Source organism: Mastacembelus armatus, chromosome 2 (assembly GCF_900324485.2).
Source record: "Mastacembelus armatus chromosome 2, fMasArm1.2, whole genome shotgun sequence".
Lineage (NCBI taxonomy): Eukaryota > Metazoa > Chordata > Actinopteri > Synbranchiformes > Mastacembelidae > Mastacembelus > Mastacembelus armatus.
In genome coordinates, this window is record NC_046634.1 from 10,786,366 (window position 1) to 10,797,951 (window position 11,586).

The 11,586-nt window shown below is 45.0% G+C and overlaps 1 protein-coding gene across 1 annotated transcript in view; it reads left to right on the forward strand.

Moving 5' to 3' along the window:
• The window catches only part of LOC113127072 (uncharacterized), a 42,407-nt gene extending 30,821 nt beyond the window's left edge, over window positions 1–11,586 (forward strand). Inside the window, 10 exon segments of the mRNA XM_026301284.2 lie at window positions 66–588; window positions 5,864–5,953; window positions 6,069–6,227; window positions 6,316–6,429; window positions 6,950–7,028; window positions 7,172–7,391; window positions 7,532–9,617; window positions 9,900–10,073; window positions 10,332–10,378; window positions 10,483–11,586. Of these exon segments, the coding sequence (XP_026157069.2) occupies window positions 66–588; window positions 5,864–5,953; window positions 6,069–6,227; window positions 6,316–6,429; window positions 6,950–7,028; window positions 7,172–7,391; window positions 7,532–9,617; window positions 9,900–10,073; window positions 10,332–10,378; window positions 10,483–11,030 (4,040 nt within the window). The 3' untranslated portion in view covers window positions 11,031–11,586.

The window sequence follows — 11,586 nt, forward strand, 5'->3', positions numbered from 1 at the left end:
CTCACACTCAACCAGGTGACAGATGAGTAACTGCAGCTGTTACTGTGTCTTGTTCTCTCCATCAGATTCCTGTGAACTCACAATCGACACAAACACAGTGAACAGAAAACTACAACTGTCTGACAACAACAGGAAGTTGACTCATGTGGAGGAGGATCAGCCGTATCCTGATCATCCAGACAGATTTGAACCTTGGCCTCAGCTGCTGTGTAGTAATGGTCTGACTGGTCGCTGTTACTGGGAGGTGGATTGGGAAGGAAATGTGCATATATCTATGAGTTACAGAGGAATCAAAAGGAAAGGAGGCAGTGACGACTGTGAGTTTGGATATAATGCTCAGTCCTGGTGTCTGAGATGCTCAGATGGTGGTTACTCTGTCTTGCACAATAACCAACTAACAGCTGTCTCCCCCTCCTCCTCCTCTGGTAGAGTAGCAGTGTACCTGGACTGGCCTGCTGGCACTCTGTCCTTCTACACAGTCTCCTCTGACACACTGATCCACATCTACACCTTCAACACCACATTCACTGAGCCTCTGTATCCTGGGTTTAAAGCCTGGCCTGGTTCCTCAGTGTCTCTGTGTCCAGAGTAGCAGACAGAGTCTCCTCCTGTCACAGAAACTTTGACTGTTGAACAGAAAGTCCAGTCTGTCAAAGTTCACTCAGACATTTTCAGATTCATCAAATTATCAACTGTAATAACTAATAGAATAATTCTGAATAAATAAATAAACTCCTTTATATTTCCAGTCCTATAAATGTGTCTGCTACATTAATTGCAGGATAAACATTGTTCACTTTTACCTGTTTGAAATATTTTTTATCTTGTGTTTCTGCTGTTGACACCAAAGTCATTGGAGGGACAAACAAAAACCAATGTGGGATTTGAAACAGCGTCTTTAACATAAACATCAGTTTAGTTCTGGATCTTTTCACTTTATCCCCTTTTTAAAATTATACACGTTGCTTCTGTTGGTTGTGGTCTCTGTACTTCACCTGCTGATGCTTTAGCTTGAGGTCTTCAAAGTCCAAAACCCCAAAATCCTGAGTTTCATGTGATGAAAGACAGAAAATCTTGACGTGTGCAGCTGGAACCAGAACAGTTCTGTTTCTGCTCTAAACAGTAAAAACAGCTCGACGTTTGTAGAAGCTTGTACTGGTTTCACTGGCTGAGCTCAGTTCATCTGCAGCTTCTTCCAAACCTCATCTAGACTTTCCTGAACCTAAAAGGAATCAGACGTCACTTCAGTTGAATAGAAACTGTTTATTTCAGAAGCTGAAGCAGCAGCTGTGATATTTGGACTAGAAAAGACGTGACTCTGTTCTTCGTGGTGACAATGAGGCTGTAACTTGGTGCTCAGGACACCTGGACATCAATAATGTGATGAGGAACATGAGAGTAGATGTGGAATAAAGTCAGATGGAGCAGAAACAGAAGAACAACAGATGTGAGTGATCAGCGCCCTCCAGTGGTCACAGTGCGGAACTGCAGCTCTCTCCATATTAATACACACATTAATACTGACACACACTGACATGGACTTGGAATATTATTCAAACTATGACTGATCCTCAGCCGTCTCCATCACTCATCAATACTGATGATTGATCCTGATCATCACTGAATCCTGTCACAGACACATCAGTGTAATGTAGTGACCCAGTGTGACCACAGGAGGGCAGTAAACACACGGATTATTTCTCAGTTCAGACAGAAAAGCCGTTTGCAGCAGTGAAATAACATCCGTGTCATTATCAGACTGAATAGAAAGTCTCCAATATTTGAATGAATGAATGTGTGTGTGTGTGTGTGTGAACTGTATCATGGTCAGTTGTGTTTATTCTGGACTGAACCTTCATTTCCCGGGTACAAAGTCCCGCAGAGGTTAGCATTGTTAGCATTGTTCTCTTGTTTTGGCTGAAATGGTTTTTAATAGAACAAAGTTTGGCCAACAGGCAAACAGAGGGGGCCGGTCAGAGCCCGGTTCTCCTCCAGAGCAGCAGGGGGCGGTGATGCTCCCACTGTGCCGGTCGCTACCGCAGTTAAAGCTCACGAAGAAGAAAGAAAGCGAGTTCCTGTGGAGTCAGTGGGATCCGCCGCGGCTTTAGTCCGGTTTGTGGCTTAAATCTGCTTAAATGAGACGAAACGACGTCGCCGAATCCGCTATTAGAAGCTTGTGTTTGCTGAGCACCACTGGAGTTTACTGCCGGGCGTCAGTCCACGACTTTCACACGGAAGAAACGTCAAAATGCGTCGAGTCTCAGGCGTGTTCCGGAGCTGTGTGGTTCCTACGTGGACTTTGATTTGCAGCTGGTCTGGAGCTTCAGTGATGCTGGGATTCATGTGGGGGGTTGGACAGGTTAGTCCTCAGCAAAGGGAAGGACTTGGACCGAACAGTGGGAGCAGAGGGTCTCGGGACCATGTTTAGAGGCCCTGTGCCTTCATTAATGGTCCAAGAGTCGTGCCAAGAAGATTGGTTCCTAAGGTCAAGTGAGTTCCTGTGTGAAGACTTTATGTTCTAGGTTTTGGTACCAAAGGGAGAAAACCTGACCTGTCTGTTAAGTCTCTCACCACTGTTTCTATAACAGCTAAGAAAATTGTGTTTTGCTGTTTTTTGTTCCTTTTGTTTGATGTTTATGTTAAAAGATGATCTGTCTCTTATTTCAGTCGATACAAGGGGCCTCAGAGAAAGAACCAAAAGAAAATGCTCATATTATTATTATTATTACTAGAAACCCGCTCCAAGGTAGAAGACACTTTATTTTGGACTCAATGGGAGACAAAGTCTGTTTCAGTCATGGCACTTTGGAGTCAGCAGGGGGCGCCATCTTACTTAAAGATTTCCAAGGTCAGGTTGTGTCACATGTTGCAGATGATAAAGTGGTTGATGGTAACGTTGACCCTCAATAATGGGACATTTATTTGAATCAACATATCTGGTTATAATGTCAACAGAGAGAACAGGAACGTACTGGATCAAATGAACACACATGTGGACTGTCTTAAATGGTTCCATTCAACTAACAGTGTGAGAACTGGAGGAGATCTTCATTTAGTCCAGGATGATTTTGATGATAAATTCCCCTCTAAAGACTCTAGAAGTCACCCAAACACCACGTTCACTAACTTTGGCAATGAGCAAAATTGAGTTGATGCATGGAGACATTTTAACCCAGGGGTTTTTAAAGAGTCCTGGTTCAGCTCTAGTCATTAGTCCAAACCCAGAATAGACCATTGGGTCATTGCAAGAAACCTGTTATGTTATGAAATCAGCTCAGATATTTCTACTGCTCCACTAAGCGATCACAGTTTTATCTCTTTACACGTCAAACCCCAAAATAAAACTTATTCATACAAATATTGGAAATTTAGCTCTAGTCTGCTGAAAAACAATGAACAGTGTCATAAGATGAAATGATTCATTACTGACATTAGAAAGTCTAAAGATGGAACAACACCTGCCAAGAAATGGGAGTTCCTAAAGTCCAGAATATGCCAATTCTCTGTTTTGTTCAGCAGAGAAATGTAAAAGATTTAGAAAGACGGGAATTAGAGCCAAAGAATTAAAGTGACTTTGTAATAAACCTGATCCTAATGAAGATGATAAACAGGAAATAATGACCCTTCAGCCCAAGATGGATGAAATATAGATTTATAAAGCACAAGGAGCATTTCTCAGATCAAGGGCCAGATGGATTGAAGGAGGTGAGAAAAATTCAACCTGTTTTTGTGTCTTGAAAAAAGACGACAGGAGAAAATCAATATTAAATCTTTGCTAATTAAGGACATAGAACCTCAGAAATGTCTTCATGGCTCTAAATTCTCTAAAGGAGACTGTCAAACCTTTTGAAATGAAGTAACAAAATTTATACCCAAGGAGATGACGACAGTGAACAAAGATGTGATAACCTTCTAAGGATTGAAGAGCTGGATGCAGTAACTGGACGTCTGTCTCTTAACAAAGCTCCTGGTTCAGACGGTCTCACAGGACATTTCTAGAGACATTTCTGGGAAGATATTAGAGAAATATTATTCCATGTTTTTTCACAAATAGTTGAACCTGCTGGATTTAATCACATTTCCATAAAATCCTGTTCCCTGGGCTGCAGAAGCTGCGAGAGCCAGTCTGCTTTGATTATACAATGATAAAGGTGAGTCTGACAAAACCAGTCCAACCACCTGTACCTGTTTCCATTCCAGGTAGAGCTCTAATTCCATAAACCAGCTCACCTGTGTCAGACTGTTCCCTGCAGGCGTCGAATGAGGAGTGTTGGACTGAACAAACTGTGAGTTTACCTTCACTTTGTCTTTACTAACATCACTTTGTCTTTTGTTGGACAGTCTTTGTCTCCATGTTGTTGGATTATTGATTTAGTGAATCAACATTTCCAAGGGCCCAGGACTCACAGGAGTCCAGGAAACAGATCTACAACTTTATGTAGGTGGGTCTGAATTAGATTCTTTCATGGGCCCAGAGTCTGAAGCTGCTGAGCGTCCTCATGCTGCTGCTTCCTGCAGGTCAGATCACATTAACATGTTTATTCTTCTACTGCTGAACCTTCCTGAGGATTATGGACTGAGTAGTCCACTAATACCAGATCCATTCATGTGAAATGGGCCATTCTGCACAATGACTACTTTGACTTTGGATACTTCAAGTACATTTGGATGATGGTACTTTTGGACTTTTACTCTGTGGTATTTCTACTGTTACTGCAGTAACAGACCTCAGTACTATTTGTCCTGTTGCGCAGCATGAAAATCCAAACAGGCTCCTCCTTCCTGGTCCCTGGTTAGTTTCACTTTCTGTTGCAGTTGTGTTGCAGCTTGTTTCTCCATTTAAAGGTAAAGTCAGTCGTGAAGGTCAGATTATATGGAAGCACCTTGGTGCAGCATGAGGGTCACTGGCTGCTTGCAGCCCAACACATCAGTGTTATTGGTAACACCAAAGGGAGGTGAGACAGAAAGAAGAAAGACATCTGGGCCCTTATCAGATAGTCAAGATTAGCACGAACTGTTCTCACTGAGAGCAAATATATTTATATTTCCACAATACACAGCAGGCCCCATTCAGGAGTGTGTCAGTTACACTAAGGTAAGGTGGATCAGGTCAACACTTTTAATTTCTCTAACAGGAAGTAAAACACATGATAACAAACAGAGTCGGTGCTGCAAAGTACATTTACTGCAGTTTCCTGTTGTACTTGTATATTCTGAGATATTTGTACTTTGAGTATTTCATGTTGTGCTACTTGGTTCTTGGACTGGACTACATTTCAGAACCAAATCTGAACTTTTCCTGCAGTAAAGGGTCTGAGTGCGTCTTCTAACACTGGATACTGTGCTGCTACAGCGCAGTGATAATTTGTACGTTGTCCTAAATGTGTCCAAAGTGCAGCTGAAGACCAGATCAGTCTCAGGGCATGTAGTCCAGTTCTCAGGGACCACTGTCCTACTTGTTTTCCAACTATCCCTCCCTGGCCCTGCTGATTACCTGGGTCAGGTGTGTTCAGCCAATCAGAAGCTTTAAGGTCAGAGGTGGTTTTAAAAGAAACAGGATAGTGGCCCTTTAGGACTGGACTTTGACATCCCCGATTTACAGGCACAGCTGCTGCTCAAGTGAGTCTCGAGGCCTCAGCAGCTTCATGGGTCCATCTAGTGTCCTGACAGTAGAAGTGCAGCAGCTGATGGCAGCTTCCTCTGCCTCACACTGTCTGACTGCATCAACTGACACTGACAGCAAACAGAGAAGCAGCAGCTGATGGTTTTACAGGAGAAATGATGCAAAGCAGCATCTGAATGATTTGTGTCTCCTCTCCAGGTGAAGGGACAAAGTCTGTGTGAGCTGATGTGGATTGAGCAGCATGGATCAGTGTGAGGACAGACGGGAGGGAGTCCGTCCCTCTAAACCCAGTCTGTGTGGGGACCATGAGAGCCAGACCGAAGCTCAGAGGTGAGATGAGGATCTGGGAGAGTCCAGGACTCTTCTTCATGTCAGAGCTCAGCACCAAACATCACTGCTCCATCATTATTCACACTCATTGCTCTGTGTGTGTGTTGTGTTCAAGCCCAGAGCAGCAGCACAGACCAGGATCTCCTGGACCTGGACCCAGCTGTGTGTCCATGATGAGTGATGCACCCATGGATTGTTCTCTGAATTTCAGACAATCTGCTGATGGAAGGAAACGATTTAAAATGGACCAAAGGTTGTTTCAGACAGACAAAATGTCAGTTTGTGTGTTAATGAAAAGATTGAACATATTTTCATCAGTTTTTATCCAACATGCACATTTATCAGCTCTGTCTTTGTTTCAGGATCCAGCAGCAGAGACCAGACTCTCCTGAACCCAGCTGTGTGTCCTTCAAGAGCGACTGGTCAAACTGGCGCTTAATTGAGTTTAAAGCAGGAAGTCCAGCAGCTGATCAGATGTAAGCTGTAACTTTCAGTCAGAGTCGAGTTTTTCTAGAAAAGATGGAGTTTGTGTGACATGTTGTCCGACCACGTCTGAGATCCAAAGTGTTTCTGTCGTAAATGTCATCAGGACAGAAATCATGTGCAGAATGAAAAAGCAGCTGAGAGAGAAGTTCCAGCTCCGTTTGTTCTGATCTTTCATACTGGGAGCTGCCCAGTACAACCAGTCTGACACAAGCAGACACTGGCTGTAGGTGCCTTGCTCCAGGACTCTGCAGCAGTGTTCAGTGAGGGAGGGAGAGATCTATGTTGGAGCTGTTGGGACTGAACCAAACTGAGCTGAAAGCTACAAACAGCTGCAGACTGAGCTGCTGGTTCTCAGTGGGATCAGCAGGACTAGTAAAGCTTTACCACTACAGGGACTCACCTGATCCACTGTTCACATCCAAATCTCACTTCCTGGACCTTTACCTTGTGTTGGTCTCTGTGTGGACAGACAGACGTCATGTGAGCTCATTCTTCATGATTCCTCCACAGGGTGGACCAGGAGAGCTCAGAGGTTCCCGGTGCTCTGTCTGCCCAGCAGCGTCCGACACAGCCGGACTCCGTATTTATGGTCTGTACATGTACAACTGCTGCTTTGACATCTGTTCTGTTCACATTCATCTCCACGCTGCACTTCTTAGACCAGGGCCCAACATGGACCTGATGTTTGGGGGCCATGGTTTTAGTTGGTATTCATACAGTTCTCTGTTCCAGCTGCTGGAGAACCACATTGTCAGTTTTGTGAAGAACGAGCTGAAGAAGATGCAGAAGGTTCTGACTTCAGGTTCCCCAGAGAGTCAGAGGGAGGATGAGGAGGTGTTGGAGGGTCAGGATGAAGAGCAGAGGAGGAGCAGCAGAGAAGCATTTCTGAAGATCACACTGAACTTCCTGAGGGGAATGAAGCAGGAGGAGCTGGCCGACTGTCTGCAGAGCAGTAAGAGGATTTCTAGAAAGGTTGAACATGATGGATAAAGGCCATATGTGACATTTCCAAAGTGATGGAGATGTTTCTCTGTGGGGAATAAATCTGTATCTTCATTCTTCAAGGAAATGTTTCTTTGCCTGTTCTTTCAGAATCTCCTGCCATGTGCAGACGTCAACTCAAGTCCAACCTGCAGAAGAAGTTCCAGCGTGTGTTTGAGGGGGTCGCTAAAGCAGGAAGCCCGGTCCTTCTGAACCAGATCTACACAGAACTCTACATCACAGAGGGAGGGGCTGCAGAGGTCAATGAGGAACATGAGGTCAGACAGATTGATCCAGCATCCAGGAAACCAGACAGACCAGAAATCACCATCAGACAAGAAGACATCTTTAAAGCCTCACCTGGAAGACATGGACCAATCAGAACAGTGATGACAAAGGGAGTGGCTGGCATTGGGAAAACCTTCTTAACACAGAAGTTCACTCTGGACTGGGCTGAAGACAAAGCCAACCAGGACATCCAGTTCACATTTCCCTTCACTTTCAGAGAGCTGAATGTGCTGAAAGAGAAAAAGTTCAGCTTGGTGGAACTGGTTCATCACTTCTTCACTGAGACCAAAGGAATCTGCAGGTTTGAAGACTTCCAGGTTGTCTTCATCTTTGACGGTCTGGATGAGTGTCGCCTTCCTCTGGACTTCCACAACACTCAGATCCTGACTGATGCTACAGAGTCCACCACAGTGGATGTGCTGCTGACAAACCTCATCGGGAGGAAACTGCTTCCCTCCGCTCGCCTCTGGATAACCACACGACCTGCAGCAGCCAATCAGATCCCTCCTGACTGTGTCGACATGGTGACAGAGGTCAGAGGGTTCACCGACCCACAGAAGGATCAGTACTTCAGGAAGAGGTTCGCAGATAAGGATCAAGCCAGTACCATCATCTCCCACATCAAGACCTCACGAAGCCTCCACATCATGTGCCACATCCCAGTCTTCTGCTGGATCACTGCTACAGTTCTGGAGGATCTGTTGGAAACCAGAGAGAGAGGACAGCTGCCCAAGACCCTGACGGAGATGTACATCCACTTCCTGGTGGTTCAGACCAAAGTGAAGAACATCAAGTATGAGGGAGGAGCTGGGACAGATCCACACTGGAGTCCAGAGAACAGGAAGATAGTTGAGTCTCTGGGAAAACTGGCTTTTGAGCAGCTGCAGAAAGGCAACGTGATCTTCTATGAATCCGACCTGACAGAGTGTGGCATTGATCTCAGAGCAGCCTCAGTGTACTCAGGAGTGTTCACACAGATCTTTAAAGAGGAGAGAGGACTGTACCAGGAGCAGGTGTTCAGCTTCGTCCACCTGAGCGTTCAGGAGTTTCTGGCTGCTCTTCATGTCCATCTGACCTTCATCAACTCTGGAGTCAATCTGCTGTCAGAGGAACAAACAACCTCCCAGACGTCTGAGACCAGAAGAGACCAATCTGCAGAGAAACTCTTCTACCAGAGTGCTGTGGACAAGGCCTTACACAGTCCAAATGGACACCTGGACCTGTTCCTGCGCTTCCTCCTTGGCCTTTCACTCCAGACCAATCAGACTCTCCTCCACGGTCTGCTGACCCAGACAGGAAGTGGCTCTCAGACCAGTCAGGAAACAGTCCAGTACATCAAATCCAAGTTCAGTGAGAATGTGTCTCCAGAGAGAAGCATCAACCTGTTCCACTGTCTGAATGAACTGAAGGATCGTTCTCTAGTGGAGGAGATCCAACAGTTCCTGAGGTCAGGGAAACGCTCCAAAGAAGAACTGTTTCCTGCTCAGTTGTCAGCTCTGGTCTTCATCTTACTGTCATCAGAACAAGACCTGGATGTGTTTGACCTGAAGAAATATTCTGCTTCAGAGGAGGCTCTTCTGAGGCTGCTGCCAGTGGTCAGTCTCTCCAAGAAAGTCCTGTAAGTGTGTAGACAGTTGGATTCATTCATCGTTACAAAAAGACCCTGAGATGGACTCAACCCGATAGAAAAAAAACTAAGTCCAGATTTGCCTTATCTCTGTTATTTCCTCTGCAGGCTGAGCGGCTGTAACCTGTCAGAGAGAAGCTGTGAAGCTCTGGCCTCAGTTCTCAGCTCCCAGTCCTCCACTCTGAGAGAGCTGGACCTGAGTAACAATGACCTGCAGGACTCAGGAGTGAAGCTGGTCTCTGATGGACTCAGGAGTCCACACTGTAAACTGCAGACTCTCAGGTCAGGATTCATCAACCTGTTTGACTGATGCCCAATTAAAACCTGATTGACATCAGTGATAAACAGCTGTAATCTGTGTGAGACTGTGTCTGCTGATACAATTTGTCTCACGACCTTTTACTAAACTTTAGCAGAACTTTCTAAACTCTGAGAACAGACAGTATTCAGAGAAGGTTCCTCAACCAGAGTACTGAGTCACTGCTGACAGTTTCATCTTGTATGTGACTGGACACAGCAGCATCATCCAAGGATCTTCCATGTGTGTTGTTTTGTGTTTCCCAGGCTGTCAGGCTGTCTGGTCACAGAGGAAGGCTGTGGTTCTCTGGCCTCGGCTCTGAGCTCCAACCCCTCCCATCTGAGAGAGCTGGACCTGAGCTACAACCATCCAGGAGAGTCCGGACTGAAGCTCCTGTCTGCCGAACTGAAGGATCCACACTGGAGACTGGACACTCTCAGGTATGGAAAGGTCTGCTGCTAACAGTGATAAATAATATTGTGGATCAAATGTCCCAGTAAAAAGAAAACAATAAGGGGCCAAGGATGGAGCCTTGGGGAACACCAAGACTGGACACTCTCAGGTATGGAGAGGTCTGACAGGAAGAGCTGCAAACATTTTCTCTGTCTTTTGGCTTCATGGTGGATTTGAGTCTTATATGAACAATAACACATGTAGGAAACACTGGTTTGTGCTGACCTGACCCCTCATCCTTTCAGGGTGGAGCCTGGTGGTGTCCAATGGTTGAAACCAGGTCTGAAGAAGTGTAAGTGTGTTTTTAATGAGGTTCATGACAACACAGCAGCTCACACTCAACCAGGTGACAGATGAGTAACTGCAGCTGTTACTGTGTCTTGTTCTCTCCATCAGATTCCTGTGAACTCACAATCGACACAAACACAGTGAACAGAAAACTACAACTGTCTGACAACAACAGGAAAGTCACTCGTGTGGAGGAGGATCAGTCGTATCCTGATCATCCAGACAGATTTGACCATTGGCATCAGCTGCTGTGTAGTAATGGTCTGACTGGTCGCTGTTACTGGGAGCTGGAGTGGGAAGGAACTGTGTATATATCAATGAGTTACAGAGGAATCAAAAGGAAAGGAGGTACTGACGACTGTGAGTTTCGATACAATGATAAGTCCTGGAGTCTTAGATGCTCAGATGGTGGTTACTCTGCCTGGCACAATAATGAACACAAATTTGTTTCCTCCTCCTCCTCCTCCTCCTCCTCCTCCTCCTCTGGTAGAGTAGCAATGTACCTGGACTGGCCTGCTGGCACTCTGTCCTTCTACACAGTCTCCTCTGACACACTGATCCACATCTACACCTTCAACGCCACATTCACTGAGCCTCTGTATCCTGGGTTTAAAGCCTGGTTTCCTGGTTCCTCCATGTTTCTGTGTCCAGAGTAGCAGACAGAGTCTCCTCCTGTTACTGAAAATTTCTGACTGTTGAACAGAAATTTCATACTTTGATTTAATTTTAAATTTGTATCTTTGTTATTGTGAAGCACCTTGGTTTTCATATCTCCTGCTTAAAGGTACATGTGGGCTTGGTTTTCAGGACTGGCTCCAGTCCAGGGGGATTGAGCTGCCTCCTCTCACTGTAAGAGAAGTTAAAGTTACTGTCTTTATTAGTGACAGTGAGATTGATGCCAGTGTCAATATTATTATTTTGTTTGGGACATTTTTCAGGCCCAAATGTTGCTTTTTAGAACTAAACCCACTTTAACCCACTGGAGAAATGAGTCAAACCTTTTGACAAAATCTTTGGAATTTCTAACAAACACAAAGCAGCTCAGCTTGTTTCATTTCTGAATAGATTGAATATAATTTCATGGCTCCCTGTTTTATGTTTTCTGGCCTTTCATGTTGCCCCATCTGTTGATTTGATTTTTTACAACATGCTTTTGTTCTTTGTGTTGTGTATTTGTTCAAATATATGGGGCCTTATATGTTTTGTGCCTTA